Here is a 19,918-nt window from a genome sequence, read left to right on the forward strand (position 1 = left end):
ATAAAATAAGGATGTAAGGAAAGAAAGAATTTTTGGACAACTGCTCTATGTGTTTGTGTTTTAAACTAAGTATTATCACAAAAGAGTCAAAAAGTTGAAAAATATTAAAAAGTTAGATTAATTTATTATTGAAGAAATAAAAATACTTTCATTTTTAAATAAATTTAAATTTACTTTTAGAGATAGGGTCTCTGTTGCACAGGCTGAAGCATAGTGATATGATACCAGCTCACTGCAACCTTGAGGTCCTGGGATCAAGTGATCCTCCCACCCTCTCCCTCCCAAGTAGTGAGGACTACAGATATGCCTCACCAAGTCAATTTAATTTAATTTTTTTTTTAAGAGATGAGGGTCTCATTGTGTCGCCCAAACTGGTCTTGAACTCCTGGCCTCAAGTGATCCTCTCACCTCAGCTTCCCAAAGTATTGGGATTACAGGCATAAGCCACAGTAATCAGCAGAAAAATTGTTTTTATAAATGTAGTATAACCTAAGTACACACTCAAGGCAGGTGGATTGCCTGAGCTCACAAGTTCGAGACCACCCCGAGCAAGAACGAGACTCCATTTCTAAAAAGTAGCCAGGCATGTGCCAGGAGGCTGTAGTACCAGCTACTTGGGAGACTGAGGCAAGAGGATCGCTTCAACCCAAGAGTCTGTGGTTGCTGTGAGCTGTGATGCCACAGCACTCTACCAAGGGTGACATAGTGAGACTCTATCTCAAAAAAAAAAAAAAAGAAGAAGAAGAAATTAAAAAAGAAAGAGAGAGTGAAGGAGAGAAAGAGAGAGAGAGAAAAGAAATCCCTCCTACCAGACCCAAGTCTTTTGTAGATAACAATAAACTGTAGGCCAAAAATAAAATAAAACAAACAAGTAAAAATCCTGAAGTCTCTGAAGAGTAAAGAGAAGTGGTGCAGATTCTATAAAGAAATTGAGTTTTAGAAAAAAGGCACTGACATAAAGTGGATTATCTAACTTTGATGTCTTTGAGTCTGAGTGCAGGTCAAAGTTGGCATGACATAGGGTCCATGACATAAAGCTCCAACAGAAAACCCAGAGCACTTTTGGCCTGAAGAACCAGAGGGCAGACTTCAGGAAAACCAGAGATGCTGAAAATTAAGGTGAGAATCCTGGAAAGAGTCCAAAATTCTATGAATAGTCTGCTCAAATATCTGGCTAATCTATAAACTACCACTCAAGAGCCATCATCACCCAAGATACAGAAGCTGTAGTATGTGACCCGTTTTCAACAAAAAAGGTAATCCACAGAATCCAAATCTAGATGACATAGATGTTAAAATTAGCAAAGATTTCAAATTTCAAAAGACATAAAAGAAAATAAGTTTATAATAATATAAAAATACAAAATTGCATCAGAGAAAGAAAAACTATTTAAAAAGAACCAAATGTAAATTCTAGAACTGAAAAATGAAATGTCTAAAATAAAAAATTCACTAGATAGGCTTAACAGTAGAATGAAGAAAACAGGAAAAAGACAGTAAACTTAAAAATAGATCAATATTATCAAATTTAAAGAAGAGAGAGAAAAAAAGATTGAAAATATGAATAGCCTCAGTGACCCATAGAACAAAATCAAAAGGTCCAACATACGCGTAATTGAAATCCCAGAAGCATATAGATATTTACTGTTACATTCTTTCAACTTTCCTGTATGTATGACATTTTTCTCAAAAAAATTGTGAGAGAAAAAAGCCCTTAAAGGACTGACAGCATTTCAGTGAACTAGCACAAATTATTTTTTTAAAAACAAGAGCTATATGTTATTTAATCTTCATTAGTTCATCAACCTCTCCATTAACTAAATTCGGCCAATGAATCTACCTTATTGAAGTAGCTATTTAGACTAGGAAATACAGACTGGTGAAGAAGGGTCGTTTGATTGTTTCCTTCTTTCTCATTGAAATATTGAGAAAACAGTAAATAAGAAATGACATGTTTTCTATGTTTATAGGCCAAATATAAAATAATTACTTTTTCTTTCTAGATATGTGAAGGATAATAATTATCTTGTCATAATCATCCCTTGGTATCCATGAGTGATTGGTTCCAGGAACCCCCAAATGCCAAAATCCACAATGCTCAAGTCCCTTATATAAAATGATGCAGTATTTGCATATTACCTATGCACATCTCCCCATATACTTTAAATCATCTTTAGATTATTTATAATACCAAACATAATATAAATGCTATGTAAATAGTTACATTCTATTGTTTGGGGAATAATGACCAGAAAAACAGTCTGTACATGTTAGAAACAGATGTAATCATCAATTTTCCCCCCAATACTTTTGATCTACAGTTGGTTGAAATCACAAATGCTGAATCCATACATATGGAGAGCTGATTACATATTATTCCTTTCAAAAAGCCCAAAGCCACACTCAATATGTTGCATTGCGATCAGATTTCAAAATGGAACCTTTGGAAAATACTATACATTAAGTCCTGCTACAGAAAGTGCGAAACATATAAAAAGCAAAATATAAAATTTTTATATAAATTTTGTATTAAAGATATAGTGGAGCAAGATAACTGTAATAACAGTATTTAAGTGATAGATATTGACATTGAAATCCTGCCATTTTATTGTTTACCTTCAAGTTCTTCCAGATGAGAAGGAGTTGCTTGGGTCCTGGGCTGAATATAAGATAACCTAAACTTGGGCACCACAAATGGTACTTCTTTGCCATCAGAAGGTAATTTGGAAAGCAAATAATCTTCAGTACAGCCAACCTGAGGCTTTACAGAAACAGATGTAAATGGAAGTACACACACGGTAGTATTTTGACTATTTGAGACTGCTGTTTTAAAGTCTCTTTCTACTGAAACTGCAAATAAGAAAAATAGGAAAGAAAAAAGTCACAAATACGCATATATATTACCTATAATAATCTAAACCTAACATGCTATGGTACGTACTTATATAATCATTTTAGAAGAAATTCCTGATACACAAACTATTCTTGAGTCCTAGCAAACATAAATTGGAAATCTTTATTTAAATGAAAACATTTGTCACAGTATGTTGTCCTCCCAACAAATTTTTCTCTCCTTGCCTTTGCCTTTCCTATTCCATCCTCCTGTAATGCTCAAGTACACTTTTCACCTTCTGTTCCTTCCTTCAGCTGTCTCACGGTGTCACCTGGGTTGAATTCATCTCTTTCTACCCGTGCTCCAGGGTACTTGGAGTTCTGGAATACTTATCTAGTGTGACTTTTGTTTCTGCCTTCCCCCCTGAAGTAAGGAAACATGCCTCATGTTTCTTTGTATTACAAAATGCCACAAACAAAGAAGGCACTAAATAAATGTTACTGAAGACAAAACAAAACTCACAATTGTGCTTTTCTTTTTCACCATAGAAACATCCTCTGCAGCAACTCTTTATAAATTCTGTAGCCATTACATTCAATTTCCAATATCCAACAAAATATACAAACTTCCAATTTTAATATTAACCTGTTGATAGAAAACAAAGTTAAAATGATCATGCTTAATGTCATCAGATATCGCTAAATAAACCATGTTATCTTTTGCTAAGACATAATAAGAGCTCTGAAGTAAAAATTTTTATGAGGAAGACAGATTTTTATTCCCATATGTAATTTTGCATAACCTAGGATCTTTATAAGTTATTAAAACAACATGCTTAAAAATTGCTAAATAAACAATCCCAAAGTTTAAAAGAATGTTTTAAAAATAGGAAAATTTCATTCTCAATTTTCTCTTTTACCTGATATACTTATAACTATGTCCAAGCAAAATTTGAAAGAAAAGATGACATTCATAAAAAGTTTGACAAAAATTTTACTTCCTCCCAATCAATTATTTTGGTAATCTAAAGGCCCTATAATGGGACCAATAAACAAAAGCCTGCATATTTTATGAGTTATTTTAATCCTTAGAATTATACTAATACAGTGCAAACAAAGACAGTCTATTTTATATTTACCATAAACACAAAGCTGTTTAAGAATTGCCTACCTTCCTTGATCTCAACACCTTTGTTCCAAATGCACTCTCTTCATTTATGCCTGCCTTAAACTCCATACATTTTTTACAGGAAATTTTAAACATAAGGAAATCCCAATCAACTAAACTATTATCACCTCTTTATAAATCTTATTTCATCCCTACCTCCCCACTTCCCTGTCCTTTGGATTATTTTGAAATAAATTCTAATCATATAATTTCATACATAAATGTTTAAGTAATGATTTCTAAAAGATGTGGCAGAAGGATTCAGGAGTTAACTTCAAGGGGCTCTCACTGGTTAAAGATGGATCAAGCATTAAAAAAAAAACAGCATTGGTAATGGATTGTAGGTGCTTCTTTTTTAACATAACCATAATAACATTATTATATATAATTAATATCATTAACTGCAGACATTTGCAACTACTTGCTCAGTGTTCAAATTTCTCCAATGGTCACAATTTTTTTATGGTTTTATTAAAACTGGGATTTGAATTGTTTCATCTTTTGCTATCAGAAATAGTGTTACAATAACTTTGAAGACACATATTTCTCAGATATTTATCAGTATACATCTGTAAGATAGATTCCTGAAAATAGAACAACTGGGTCAAAAGGTACATACACATAATTTTGCTTATATTGCCAAATTTCTCTCTAAATCTATACCATTTCACATTTCTAATAGCAATGTATGAGAGTACCTGTTTCTATAACCAACAAAATGTTATCTAAATGATGAGCTTCTGCCAACGTGATAGGAAAGAAATGATATATTGTGTTGTTTTAATTTATATCTCTCTTATAAGTAAGGTTGGGCTCCTTTTCATATAAAACCAATCTATATTTGTTTCTATGAATTTTCTGTTTATTATCTCCTACCCATCTTCTTATAAAACTGTTGGTCTATCTCTTCTCCAGTTTTGGAAACACTCTATATATTTCTCAGATTAATTGACTGCCCATGATATAAAAGGCAAACATTCTTAGTTTCTCATTTGTCTTTTTGATTATGGTGTTTTCTTCTACATAAAAGAGTGTGTGTGTGTGCATGTATATACATATACAGGGTGGCCATAAAGTTCGTGTGCAATTTTAAATTGTACAATATTTTAAATTGCACATGAACTTTATGGTCATCCTGTATATACATATATACTGTGAGGGTATGTACATAAACATGTATACTTGTACACACATACATATGTAATCATGCTTATCAATGTTTTTTAGTTTGTGGATTGATTCATCAAAAAGGTTTTCCCATAAATAGGTCATAATTTGCCCATGTTTTCTTCTAGTTGTTAGTATAGTATTCTTTTCTATATTGACATGCTGTCATACAGTATGAGAATTGATTCAAACCTATTTTTTTCTAATTATGTCAATATCACAAACACCATGTATTAAAAATTCCAGGTTGGGTCAGTGTTCATGCCTATAATCCCAGCATTTCCCAGTGAGGTGAGAAGAGTGCTTGAGGCCAGGAGTCCAAGACTAGCCTGGGAAACAAGACTCCGTCTCTACAAAAGAAATAAAAATAAAAATTAATTAGTTAGGTATGACGGTGTGTGCCTGTAGTCCCAGCTACTAGGGAGGTTGAGGTGAGAGGATCACTTGAGCCTAGGAGTTCAAGGTTGCAGTGAGATGTGATCACACCACTGTACTCCAGGTAGGGTGACAGACCAAAATCTTGTCTCTAAACAAACAAACAGAAAAAAAAATCCTTATTTTCTCCATTTATAATAGGAAGATGCCTTTATTACACACTAAATTTCCATATACAATTGAGTTTATTTCTCTATTTTCCATTCTCTTTAACTGATCTGTCTATTCTTATACCTATACCACATTATTTGAATCATAAAGGTTTCTATTATGTTGTAATATGTAGCAGGACTAGCCATCCTTATTATTCTTCCCTTTCTGAATTTTCTTAGCTATTTTTCCTTGCCTGTTCTTACAAATGAACTTTATAATCTGTTTAGCCCTAGAAGGAAAATCTGATGGCATTTTCATTGGGATCATGCTAAACTTACAAATTATAGTAGACCTCTGTAAGCTGGCCACCAAAGAGACTATCACAAATCAGTCAATATACAGAAGTGATTAACATAAAAAACTAGGCATATTATACTGATACGTATATGTGGTATATGTCTGGTCTATGAAAATTAGATCAACTTAAGGAGGTGGTCAACGTGTGGAGATGATCAACCATGGAGGTTCTACTGTATTTTAGAAAAACTGGCATCTTTATGAAGGGGGAGTCTTCCTATCTAGCACGCACTATATCTTTACATTTGTTCAAGTCTGTTTGTGCCTTTGAACATTTTTATAGTTCTTCTCATACAAATTCTGAACATTTCTCTTTAAGCATGTGCCTATATAATTTACTTGGCTGTTATAAATGATATCCTCTCTTGTAACTAATTTCTATTTTTAAGATGAATTCATTTTCAAAGGCCAGGTTCAGTATCAGTATAATAGAAGAAGCATTCCCAGTATATTAAAAAGTATATTAAAAGAAATAATTTTCTCTCATCTCTAAAAATCTAGTGTACTAAAAAGGTTTAACCTTTTTGACAACATTCTGTGAGATCTTGTTCTATCTCCTCTGCTAGAATATAAACTGTGAAAAACAATATTGTACTCACTTTCTGCCTAGCACTCAGCATTCTATATGAAATGAGAAATATAGCTGGAACTAAAAATATCTAGCTGATAGATAAGGAAACAAAGTACAACAACTATCTCCTAGAAAAACTCTTAACATACTCATCAAACTACATCTCTGATCCTAGTCAGCCTATAAATACAGTATTTAAAACTAATCATGAGAGGAATGTGGGAAAATTGGTTAAAAATGATTACTAGTAGTGGAAAAGTTCTCAAACTTGATGGCCTTGAGTCATCCAAAATGAGCTGAGGAAGATGGAAGAAGGATGCAGAAAAAGAAATAAGTTTATTTGAATTAAATGTAAAATCTGATTGAAAAGAATATTCAGGGTTTGGTGCTTATAGTTTAGTGGTTAGAGCGCCAGCCCCGTGCACTGGGGGTGGTGAGTTAGAACCCAGCCCAGGCCTGCTTAAATAAATAAATAAATAAATATGAATACCCAGGAATACTTTGAAGGAAAGATGGTCAAAACACATATAAATACTTTCACTATTATCTATAATAGAGTAACAGGGATCAGATTCACCCTACCACCTGAAAACACAAACAGAATATATGAAACATCAGTTTTCAAGACCCTCACTATCAAGTAAAAAGAACTAAGACAGAAAACAAATGAGGTGATCCCTGTATCTTACAGCCTTGAGGGAGTTTCCAGGCCACAGCGAAGTACCCAGGAAAAGCCGAGCAGATTTTCTGAAACGAAGAGACAAACCTGAGAGTATGGGGAGAATAAGATATCTAGAGTTTGCATGACACTACTGGAGAATAAAGAGGGGCATACAAAGAGAACTACAGAGATCAGCAGAGGGTACCACTCTAGTGTTCCACAGTGTAGTGATCAAAGCACACATGTTAGAAACCATACAAGACTGGAGCAAAACCACCAGAAAAGATTACAAAAACCATAACCAGACATCACCAAAGTCAGGAATGATGCTGTCTTCCACAAAGCAGACTAGAAAAAGGATCAAACTGTTTACAGAAAACTTAACTGTGCCCCAAGCAAAAATGTTTATAAAAATCCAAAATATCCAGCATATTAAAGTTCACAATGTCTGGCAGCCAATAAAAAATAATCAGGTATGCAAAGAAGCTATATATATATACATACATATATACACACACACACCCATAATGAATAGAAAAATCAATCAGTTAAAACCAAACTAGAATTGACATAAGACAGTTAAGAACATTAACAACAGTTATAGCTAGATTTCTATATGTTCAAAAGACAAGGGAGACATTTAAAAAACACCCAAATTGAACCTCTAGAGATAAGAACTATTAAAGTCTGAGATGAAAAATATACTAAATAAGACTAATACCAGATTGAATATTACTAAAGAAAAGATTAATAAACTTGAAGACATACTAAGAGAAATTAACCAAATGAAACAAAGTAAAGAATAAAGTCAAAATTTAAAAAAAATCAGTGATCCATAGGATAACTGCAAGCAGCCTAACACACATGTATTTGGAATCCAAGAAGGAGTTTGGGGGAGGAGGAGTTAAAACTGAAGAAATGATGGCCAAATATTTCTAAATTTGGTAACAGTAAATCACAAATATAAAAACCTTAATGAACACTGAGCTCAGGAAGCAGGAAGAAAACTACACTGAGGCACATCATAATAACATTGCTCAAAACCAGTAACAAAGAAAAATCTTAAAAGCACTTACAGAAAAAAAGACATGTTGCATATACCAGAACAAAGATTAGAATAGCAGCACAGTTCTCAGAGGACACAATGCAATAAGAAAACAGTGCAAGAAGACCTTTAAAGTACTGCAAGAAAAACTATCAATTTGGAACTTTACACTCCAAGAAAATCTTTCAAAGATAAAGACTTTTTCAGACATATAAAAGTTGAAGGAATATATCATCAATAGATGATACCAAATAAGAGACATCCTTCAAGCCAAAAAAATGATACCAGATGGAAATAAAAGTCTACACAAGGGGATGAAGAGCACCAGGAATATAAATATGTAAGATTTATTATTATTTAATTTTTTTAAGAAAAGGTTACTGATGCTTAGACAAAAAAAAAAAACCCATTGTGATGTAGTGTTTATAACATATGTAAAAATAAAACATACAACATCAATAGCATAAAGCCAGAGGGATAAATAAAATATACAATGTAAAGTTCTTATAGTGTATGTGATGTGGTAACAGATCATTTGAGGATAGACAGTGCAAAGTTAAAGACATGTTCTATAAACTCTAAAGCAACCACTAAAATAAGAAAACAGAGTTATAGCTAATAAGTCAACAAAGGAAATAAAATGTAATCATTTTAAAAATACTGAATTAATAAAAGAAAGCAGAAAAAGAAAAAAGAGGAAATAAAGAATGGATAGGGGGAACAGAAGACAAATAGCAAGCCAATAGATTTAACTCAAAGTTTATCAAGAATCACAAGTATAAATGGTATAAATATGTCAATTAAAAGGCAGAGGTTGCCAGACTGGATGAAAGAAGCATGGCCTAAGTATTTTCTGCCTATAAGAAATGCACTTTAAATATAAATAAGTTAAAAGTAAAAGGATGGATACCTCATGAATGCAGACACAAAAATCCTCAACAAAACACTAGTGAGCCAAATCCAGCAATATATAAGAACACCTCAAACTAAGCAAGATTTATCTTAGGATTGCAAGATTAATTCAACATCTAAAAATCAATTCATGGCTCGGCACCTATAGCTCAATTGGCTAAGGCACCAGCCACATACACCTAAGGTGGCGGGTTCGAATCCCCAGCCCAGACCCGCCAAACAACAATGACGGCTGCAACCAAAAAATAGCCGGGCATTGTGGCGGGCACCTGTGGTCCCAGCTACTTGGGAGGTGGAGGCAGGAGACTCGCTTGAGCCCAGGAGTTGGAAGATGCTGTGAGCTGTGATGCTACCCAGGAGGACAGCTTGAGGCTCTGTCTCAAAAAATAAAAATAAAAAATAAAAAAAAATAAAAATCAATTCATGTAATACATTATTAACAGAACAAAAGACAAAAACTCCATCGTCATCTCAACAAATGCAAAAGAAATTGAAAAAATCCAATACTCATTCATGATCCAAATGCTGAGCAATTAGAAATAAAAGATAGGCTCGGTGCCTGTGGCTCAAGTGGCTAAGGCGTAAGCCACATACCCCTAAGGTGCCAGCCACATACACCTAAGGTGGCAGGTTCGAATCCAGCCTGGGCCCGCCAAACAACAATGACGGCTGCAACCAAAAAATGGCCAGTGTGGCAGGCGCCTATGGTCCCAGCTAATTGGGAGGCAGAGGCAGGAGATTTGATTGAGCCCAGGAGTTGGAAGATGCTGTGAGCTGTGATGCTACCCAGGAGGACAGCTTGAGGCTCTGTCTCAAGAAAAAGAAAAGAAACAAAAGATAATTTTTTTTTCAGCATAATAAGAACATCTATAAAAAATCTATAGTTTAGTAAAACTCATTGTAACTACTGAAAGACTGAATGCCTTCCCTCCAAAACCAGAGGAAAACCAAAGATGTTTACTTTTTCCACTACTCATTTAACACTATACTGGAAATTCTAGCCAGGGTAATTAGGGTAGAAAAATAAAATTGAAGAATTCATATTTTAAATGAAGAAGTAAAACCTTCTTTATTCTCATAACATTATCTTGTAAACTGAAAGAGCCTAAGGCATACTCTAACAAGCTACTAGAAGCAATACACAAGTTCACTAAGGTTTAATGATATAAGAGCAATATACAAAAGTCAATTGTATTTCTTTTCTTTTTTATTTTTAAAGACAGAGTCTCACTTTATCTCCCTTGGTAGAGTACCATGGCATCACACAGCTCACAGCAACCTCCAACTCCTGGGCTTAGGCTTCTTGCCTCAGCCTCCCGAGTAGCTGGGACTACAGGCGCCCACCACAATGCCCAGCTATTTTTTTGTTGCAGTTTGGCTAGGGCCAGGTTTGAACTCACCACCCTCGGTATATGGGGCAGGCGCCCACTGAGCCATAGGCACCGCCCAAAAAATCAATTGTATTTCTATACACTAATAATGAAATGTTCGTTTAAAAATGTAGTTCAAAAATAAAATTAAGAAAACAATTTCATTCATAGTAACGTTTTAAAAACTAAAATACCTAGAATACTTCAACAAAAGAAATATAAGACTTGTACAATGAAAACTAAAAAACATTACTGAAAGACTTCAATAAATGTAAGAACATCCCATGTTCATGGATTGTTAAATGTAATGTTGTTAAGATGGCAAGACTCCTTGAAATGGTCTCCAGATTCAACACAATCCCTACCTACCAAAATCCCTTCCAGCTTCCTTATAGAAATTGATAAGCTGATCTTAAAATTAAAATGGAAATGCAAAGAATGCAGAAAAGCCAAAACAATCTTTTAAAAAAAGAGCAAAGTTTACTATAAAGCTACAGTAATCAAGACAGGGTAGTATAAGCATAAGTAAAGACATAGATAAATGGAATAAAATTGAGAGTACATAAACAAACCCTTACATTTATGGTCAATTGAGTTTTAACAAATGTGCCAAGAAACTTTAAAGAGAAAAGAACAGTCTTTTGAACAAGTCATGCTAGAATACAGGATATCCACTTGCCCACAACCCCCTCCCCACATTGGATCCTTACCTCACACCACACACAAAAACTAATTCAAAATTGGTCACAGACTTATATTGTAAGAGCTAAAACTTCAAAACTCTTAGAAGAAAACAGAGAAATAAATCTTTGTAAACTTAGATTGCTTGAGCCCAAGAGCTTAAGGTTGTTGGGAGCTAAGATGCCACAGCATTTACCCAGGGTGCCAAAGTGAGACTCTGTCTCAAAAAATAAATAAATTTTATATATGTATATATATATATGTATATATATACATCATATATAATACATTATATACACACATACACACAAATGGTCAAAAAGCACATAAAAATATCCTCAACACCACTACTTATTAGGGAAATGGAAAGATCACACTACATACTTATTATAAAGTATAAAATTATAAAGAATGACCATTCCAAGTTCTTTAATAGTATGTGGAACACGTAGTATTCTCATATGCTATTGGTGGGAATGTAAAATAATACAACTAGGGGCAGCGCCTTTGGCTCAAATGAGTAGGGCACCAGCTCCATATGCCAGAGGTGGCAGGTTCAAACCCAGCCCTGGCCAAAAACTGCAAAATAAATAAATAGATAAAATAAAATAGTCCAACCTTAGAAAACAGTTTGACAGTTCCTTAAGTTAAACATATATATACCATAAGATCCAAATATTCCATTCCCACATATTACTCAAGACAAAAGCAATCATACAAGTCTCTATACAAAGCAATCATAAAGCAATCATACAAGTCTCATACAATCTATAAAAGCAATCATACAAGTCTCTATACAAAGACTTGTACATTAGTGTTCATAGCAGCTCTATTTGAAAGAGCCAAAAAGTAGAAACCCTCAAATATCCATCTATTTTATCTATTCTGATAAACAAGTTGTACTATATCCATTCAATGGAATACTACTCAGCAATAAAGAAGTAAACTATTTATACATACACTGACATAGATCACTCTCGAAATAATTACACAAAGTGAAATTTTGTGTAATTCACTTTTTCAGTGAAAACACTGAAAAGAGTACATGCCATAGAGAAACATGCATATTCTCCTGTATTAACTTCATTAGAAACAAATATTTCAGTTCTCTATCTGCTTTATTTTATTATTCTTTAATTTAGCTTTTCTAGCTATCTGATTTGTAGCTGAAATCCACTGTATGATTCAATTTATATAAAATTATGGAAGATGGAAATTAATCAATAGTAATAAAAAGCTGATCAGAGGCTGCCTGCAGACAGTGAGGCGTGAGGAGACAGAGGGCAGAGATGGGCAGGAAGAAGAGATACAAAGAAGCAAGAAGAAACTTTTGAGGGTGATATACTACTTATTATACTGATCATGGTGATGATGTTTTCACAGGTGCATACATATATGAAAGCTTACCAAATTGTGTACTTCAAGTATATGTAACTTTTTGTATATCAATTATATCTCTGTAAAGCTGAAACAAAATAACAGAGTTATAGAACATTAACAGAAAACGAAGCCTCAAAAACATTAATAGAGAAGACCTTTAAAGATCATTTTGCCAAAGTTCTTCATTTTGCACATACAGAGGATGCCAAAAAAATATGTACACATTATAAGAAAGGAAAAACTATATTAACACATCTGACTTCTACAATTACAAGAGATGCTCAACATAACGTGTACTCATCTTTTGTTATTGATATATATTGACTATTACAATTTTAATTTTTTTTCCTTTCTTAAAATGTGTATACATTTTTTGTTACCCTCTGTATTAATAGAAAATAATCAGTTGGACTAGTTAATGTTAGGTGAAGAACTAAAACCTAAGTTTCACAATTTTTTCTAACCAGTCAGGTTAATAGACCATATGCTGGCTATCTCTAGTGAAAAGCACTTGTTTGAGTTCTTTTTTTTTTTTTTTAGCAATAAAGGGAAGCAAATATAAATGGTTAAAAGTACACTGCTTGGGCTCTAATCCTGTAACTTTCATTCATTAGCTAAATGACCTTAGGTAAGTTACTTAACCTCTCTAACCCTGAATTTCTCCATCAGTTAAAAAAAAACATATCACTTCTTAGGGATACTGTAATGATCAACCAAGGTAATGCCCATAAAGCATTAAACTAGTGCCAGACCCGTTATAAGAGAACAGTAAATATTTGCTGCCATCATCATGACTATAAATATTATCATTAGATCCCACTTACAATCTATCTGATTCACATGAGGCACTCTATCTACAGGCCTATGCCACCATGTCTGGCTAATTTTTCTATTTTTTGTCTTACTACTATTCAGGCTGGTCTCAAACTCTTGACCTCAAGTGATCCTTCTGCCTTGGCCTCCCAAAGTGCTGGGGTTATAGGCATAAATCATCACGCCCAGCTTGTTAAAATATTTTTAATATCAGCCAGGCACAGCAGCTCATGCCAGTAATCCCAGCACTTTGGGAGGCTAAGGTATGAAAATCACCTGAGCCCAACAGCTGGAGGCTGTAGTGACACTGCACTTCAGCTTGGACTTAAAAAAATCACCTTATTGCATGAGGTTCTCAAAGTGCTCATTTGCCTCCTTAGCCTGACATAGCCTAGAAATGCCTCTGGCATTCTTATAAATGAAGGCCACTACATTATCATGACCTCCCCCACCCCACAAACCTGCTATTCTTCTGGTATTTTCTACTACAATGCCACCATCCAGCTAAACCAGAAGTATGGATGCCATCCTTGAGTCCTTCGGCTCCCTAAACAACACACCAAATTCATCTATTCACTTATTTGTAAGTATTTTACTGAGCATGCAATATGTATGAGTCAATATGCTAGGCACTGAGGATACAATAGTTAACAAACTAGATGAGAGCTCCTCTTTCAGAAAGCTTACAGGGGGATAAACAGAAAACTTAAGCAAACACATGAAATACTCAATCTCATGAAAAAATTAACCAGGATACAAGAGGAACTAATGTTAACTATGTTAATGTTCTGCAATCAGAAAAGGCTTCTCTGAGAAGATAACAATCTAGTGATGTTCTTGAAGGTAGAATATTCCAGAAAGTGTAAAGGCCTTGGATTATACTCACTCTGCATTATTTGCAAGGTACTGAGCAACAGGAAGAGTACACTTGACAAGAACTAGAATTCTCTTGAGTAGAGCTCCTTAATGCTTGGAATTTCTACACTTTCTTTTCCATCCTCAATCTGACTATCTTGATTCAGGTGTCATCATATGCCCAAACAACAAAAAAACAAGCTAAGGGAGCAGCGCCTGTGGCTCAAAGGAGTAGGGCGCTGGTCCCATATGCTGGAGGTGGCGGGTTCAAACCCAGCCTCAGCCAAAAAAAAAAAAAAAAAAAAAAAGCTAAAAGCTTGCCTTTTCAAACTCTTTTTATCCGCCAACTCTGCTGCCAGTGTCCTTCACCTGCTTTAAGTAATTCCATGGCTCTGTATCAGGATAAAATCTATTCCCCTAAATATATGACCCCCCTCTCTTTGCTCATCTTCCACCATCTCCTTCTGCAAATATTAAGCTTCAAAATATAACCATCTGTAGTTCCATAAACAAACCATTTCTCTTTTACCTCTGTGTCTTTGAACTAAGTTAGGGCAGAGATGCTTCTTCCTCCTGTCTCTGGTTTGAGGATTCATCCTTACTCCTTTTCAAGGACACTGAAGTTACCTGGTTTGTGAGTTTGGGAGAGGAATACCTCTCTCCCAAACTCAAAGAAGCATGTATAGCTCAGCTCCTTTCCCGCCATTTCCTTTTTTGGGATCTGGATACTCACAGGAAGCACATATTTTACTCTGCTCTCTACAATGCAGTGAAACTGATTTGCCCCATAGGATATCTTCCAGTTATCAAAAAGTATTGTCTAGGACCCAACAGGTAAGTCTACCAAATTTCTGCATTAGGAAACCTACTTGCCTGCAGATACATGCCATATCCTCTTGTCTTATCTTTATTAATAACAAAGCCCTATTTTAGTTCCCCATCTGCCTTATTCTTTTGATTTAACATTTAGCTTTTTTTTCTTTCATTTAGCTTTTCTAGCTGTCTTACTGGTATTGATTTGTAGCTGAATTCCAGCTGAAGTCGTAGAACTTACTCCGTATGATTTCAATACTTAAAAATTGTTGAAATTTGCTTTGTGGCATAGTATACGGCAAATTTGGATAAATGTTCCATGTACATTTGCAACTTTGCAATCATTCCATGTATATCTCTAGGTCAAGTCTGTTGTTCAAGTTAAAATCTTCAGTGTCTCTATTGATTTTTTTTTCTCTGCTTATTCTGTAAGATCCTAAGAGACAGGCACAGTGGCTCATGCCTGTAATCCTAGCACTCTGACGGGGCCAAGGCAGGAGGACTGCTTGAGGCCAAGAGTTCGAGACCAACCTGAGCAACATAGCTAGACTCCCCCCCAGGTCCCCATCTCCAAAAAAATTTTTTAAAAATTAGCTGGGCGTGATGATGCCACTGCCCTCTAGCTTGGGCAACAGAGTAAGACACTGTCTCAAAAAAAAAAAAAAAAAGATGCGAAAAGAGATTTGTCTAAAAACAACACAACTATGATTATAGATACATCTATTTATCCTTTCAGTTCTACCAGATTTACATATTTTGAGGCCAGTTGATGAGATGCATACAAATTTAAATTTATTAAATGTTAGCAGTATTAATATTAAATTAAATATTACTAGTCTATAAATGTCTCTTATTTTATCCTTTTTTTATTAAAATTGTCAAATACATACAAAAATAGATAGAATATTAAAAAACTCACTTGGACATATCACTTAGCTTTAATTTTTCTCAATTCCTAGTCAAACTTTTTCCATTTGCCCACTTTTTTGAAAAAAATCAAGCTATTTTATTTGTAAATATCTCAGTATGTATCTAAAAGACAAATTCTCCCTTTAATGCAACCACAGTATCATCACACTTCCAGAAAATCCACATTTTGTTCATATTATCAGTATTCACATTTCCTCAATTTTCCTATAATATTTATAGCTCATTTATTTAGGGTGAAATAGGTTTAAATGTTTCTTCTGTTTTAATCTACAGATTTCCTTGTGAATATTTTGATGCTGAAACCAGGTCTTTTATCCAACAGAGTTTATAAAACTGGATTTTGCTGACTGCATTCTTATGGTGTCATTCAGCATATTCCTGTTTGCTATTTTTCTGTGATAGATCTATAACTTAATGGGATTCAGAGTTTTAGGTTTGATTTTTGGCAAGACTATTCCATAGGCTGTAGTGTATAGTGTCCAGATGTCTTTGTTTTTTATTGTTTTTTTATTAAGTCTAATACACATAGATCATGAATACATTCATGCATATGTGGAGTACAATGTCTGATTTTTTTTTATACAATCTGATGTGGTTACATTAAAACAATCAACATAGCTTTCACCTCATTTACTTGATTATTGTGCCAAAACATCTATGTTCTACACTTCACAGATTTGACTTCTACCCTTGTCATATATTCCATAGGTGTGGTCCCGCCTTTTACCTTCCCTCTGTCAAATTTCCCTCCTCCCCTCCCTTCCCACTCCATTTCTCCCCTTCATCCTGGGCTATAGTTGTGTTCTTTCATAAGTAAGTATGAGTAAATATAAGTAGGTTTCACAGAAGTTATTGAATACATTGGATACTTTTTCCTCCATTCTTGAGACATTTTATTCAGGAGAATATGTTCCAGATCCCTCCATGCAAACATAAAAGAGGCAAAGACGTCATCTTTTTTAAGGCTGTATAGTATTCCATGGTATACATACACCACAATTTAGTAATCCATTCATGGGTCGATGGGCACTTGGGCTTCTTCCATGACTTGGCTATTATGAATTGAGCTGTAATGAATAATTGGTGCAAATATCTTTTTTGTGAAGTGACATTTGGTCTTTTGGATATACTCCTAGTAGAAGAATTGCAGGATCCAATGGCAGGTCAATTTGACTTTGTTTTTTAAATGATGTTACCAGTCATTGATGATCACTCTATTACTTTCGTTCTTAAAGACATTTCCTGTCTCGGCACCTATGGCTCAAGTGGCTAAGGCGCCAGTCACATACACCTAAGGTGGCGGGTTCGAATCCAGCCCGGGCCGCCAAAACAACAATGACGGCTGCAACCAAAAAATAGCCGGGCGTTGTGGCAGGCACCTGTGGTCCCAGCCACTTGGGAGGCTGAGGCAGGAGACTCGCTTGAGCCCAGGAATTGGAGGTTCCTATGAGCTGTGATGCCACAGCACTCTACCCAGGGGGACGGCTTGAGGCTCTGTCTCAAAAAAAAAAAAAAAAGACATTTCCTTTGATTATAGAATTCTAAAAGACAAGCTATATTCTTTAAGACCCCAAAATTTAAAAAACAAACAAACCAAAAACATGTTCTATCATCTTCTGTCCCACCACTGCTACAAAGAAGTCAATTGTCAACTGTGTGTGGTTGCTCATACCTATAATCCTAACACTCTGGGAGGCTGAGGCCAGTGGATGACTGGAGCTCAGGAGTTGAGACTCAGTGTGAACAAGAGCAGGACCTTTTCTTTACTAAAAATAGAAAAACTAGCTAGGCATGGTGGTGGGTGCCTGTAGTTCCAGCTAATAGGGAGAATGAGGCAGGAGGATTGCTTGAGCTCAGGAGTTTGAGGTTGCTGTGAGCTATGACACCAGAGAACTCTAGCCTGAGCAACAGAGTGAGAATCTGTCTAGGAAAAAAAAAGTCAACTGTCAGTATAATCACTATTCTTTTCTTTTTTTTTTTTTTTTTTGAGACAGAGCCTCAAGCTATCCCCCTGGGTAGAGTGCCATGGCATCACAGCTCACAGCAACCTCCAACTCCTGGGCTCAAGCAAGTCTCCGGCCTCAGCCTCCCAAGTAGTTAGGACCACAGGCGCCTGATACAACACCTGGCTATTTTTTGGTTGCAGCCGTCATGTTTATTTGGCAGGCCCAGGATGGATTTGAACCCACCTGGTTGGCACCTTAGCCACTTGAGCCACAGGCACTGAGCCAATCACTATTCTTTTGAAGAAAATCTCTATTTTTGTCTAGGCCCTAGAATTACATTATTTTAAAATTTTTCTCTTTGTCTTTGGTTTTCTTCATTCCATTTATAAGTGTGTACTTTTTTTCTTGCTTGAAATTCATTGAGATTCTTGAATATATGAAGTGGTATCTTTCCTCAGTACTGAAAAATTCTCATTCATTATCTCGTTAAAAATTGCTTTTGTCCATTCTCTATTTTTTATCTTCAGAAACTCCAATTTATTATACTTCCTCACCATGACTTCTCACTCTAATCATTCTAATTTCCATCTCTTCATCTCTTTTATATTTATGTCTCTTTAAGCTGTATTCTGAATGATTTATTTTGATCTATCTTCCAATTCTCCTTTCTCCTTCCTCCTTCTTTTCTTTCTCTTTCTCTCTCACACACACACTTAACTGCCCAATCTGTGATTAAACTCAACAAATGAGTTTTGAGGTTTTCTTATTACATTTTTCATTAATAAAAATTATAGCCAGGCACAGTGGCCTATGCCTATATAATCCTAGTGCTTTGGAAGGTTGAGGCAAGAGGATCACTTGACCTCAGGGCAACATAGCAAGACATAGCAAGACTCTGTCTCTATAAAAAATAAAAAAATTAGTCAGTCATGGTGGATGTGCCTGTAGTCCTAGCTACTCAGGAGGCTGAGGTGGGAGGATTGCACTTTACTGGTAGGACTTTTTTAAAGCCAAAAATGAAAAGTATACTCTAAAGAATATTTGCATTTGTTTACTAGATCATCTTAAGTTCATGCTTTGATAAATACAATTTTTAAAATGAGAAAAGGATTTAAATAGATATTTCTCCAAAGAACATATACAAATGGTCAATAAACATATTAAGAAGTGTCCAGTATCATTAATTATTAGGGAAATGCAAATCAAACCACAATAAAATGCCACTTAGCACGTTTAACAAAAAAAATAAATAAATAAGTGTTGGTAAGAATGTGAATATTGGAATCCTCATATGTTGTTGATGGAAATGTAAAATGGTACAACTACTTTGGAAAACACTTTGGTAACTCTTCAAAAACTTGATACAGAGTTATCATAATGACTTAAGAATTCTACTCCTTAGGTAAATATCCCTGTGGGAATAGAAGATGTATTTTCACAGAAAAACTTTTACAAAATGTTTATAGCAGCATTAATCATAATAGCCAAAAAACAAAAACAACCTAAATATCTACCAACTGATGAATGAAAAAACAAAATATGGTATATATCCATACAATCGAATATTATTCAACCATAAAAGGAATGAAATACTGAGTCATACTACAACATGCATAGACTTTAAAAATATGCTATGAAAGAAGCAGGACACAAAATGCCACATATTATATGATTTCACTTATATAAAATATCCAGAATAGGCAAATCCATAGAAGCATGTAAGTGGTTGCCAGAGGCTACTAAGAAAGGATGAAAGGAGAGTGACTACTAAATGGATACAAAGTTTCCTTTGGTAGGTGATCGAACTGTATACTTTAAAGACCTGAATTTTGTAGCATGTGAAAATCTCAAAAGATTTTTTTTTTTTTTTGTACTTTTGGCCAGGGCCA

The 19,918-nt window shown here is 34.8% G+C and overlaps 1 protein-coding gene across 2 annotated transcripts in view; it reads right to left on the reverse strand.

Moving 5' to 3' along the window:
- TC2N (tandem C2 domains, nuclear) overlaps positions 1 to 3,477 on the reverse strand; it is a 39,226-nt gene extending 35,749 nt beyond the window's left edge. The window contains exons 1-2 of one of the 2 annotated variants that reach the window (XM_003786990.2): positions 3,356 to 3,477; positions 2,617 to 2,850 (exon numbers count right to left, since the gene is read on the reverse strand). In XM_003786990.2, coding sequence (XP_003787038.1) covers positions 2,617 to 2,850; positions 3,356 to 3,422 — 301 coding nt within the window. In that variant the 5' untranslated portion in view covers positions 3,423 to 3,477. The remainder of the gene's footprint in view (positions 1 to 2,616; positions 2,851 to 3,355) is intronic. The other variant, XM_012803433.2, reaches the window with a different exon arrangement.
- Between the last annotated feature and the right edge of the window lie 16,441 nt (positions 3,478 to 19,918).

The sequence above is a fragment of the Otolemur garnettii genome, unplaced genomic scaffold (assembly GCF_000181295.1).
Source record: "Otolemur garnettii isolate 467f Iridium unplaced genomic scaffold, OtoGar3 scaffold00020, whole genome shotgun sequence".
NCBI lineage: Eukaryota > Metazoa > Chordata > Mammalia > Primates > Galagidae > Otolemur > Otolemur garnettii.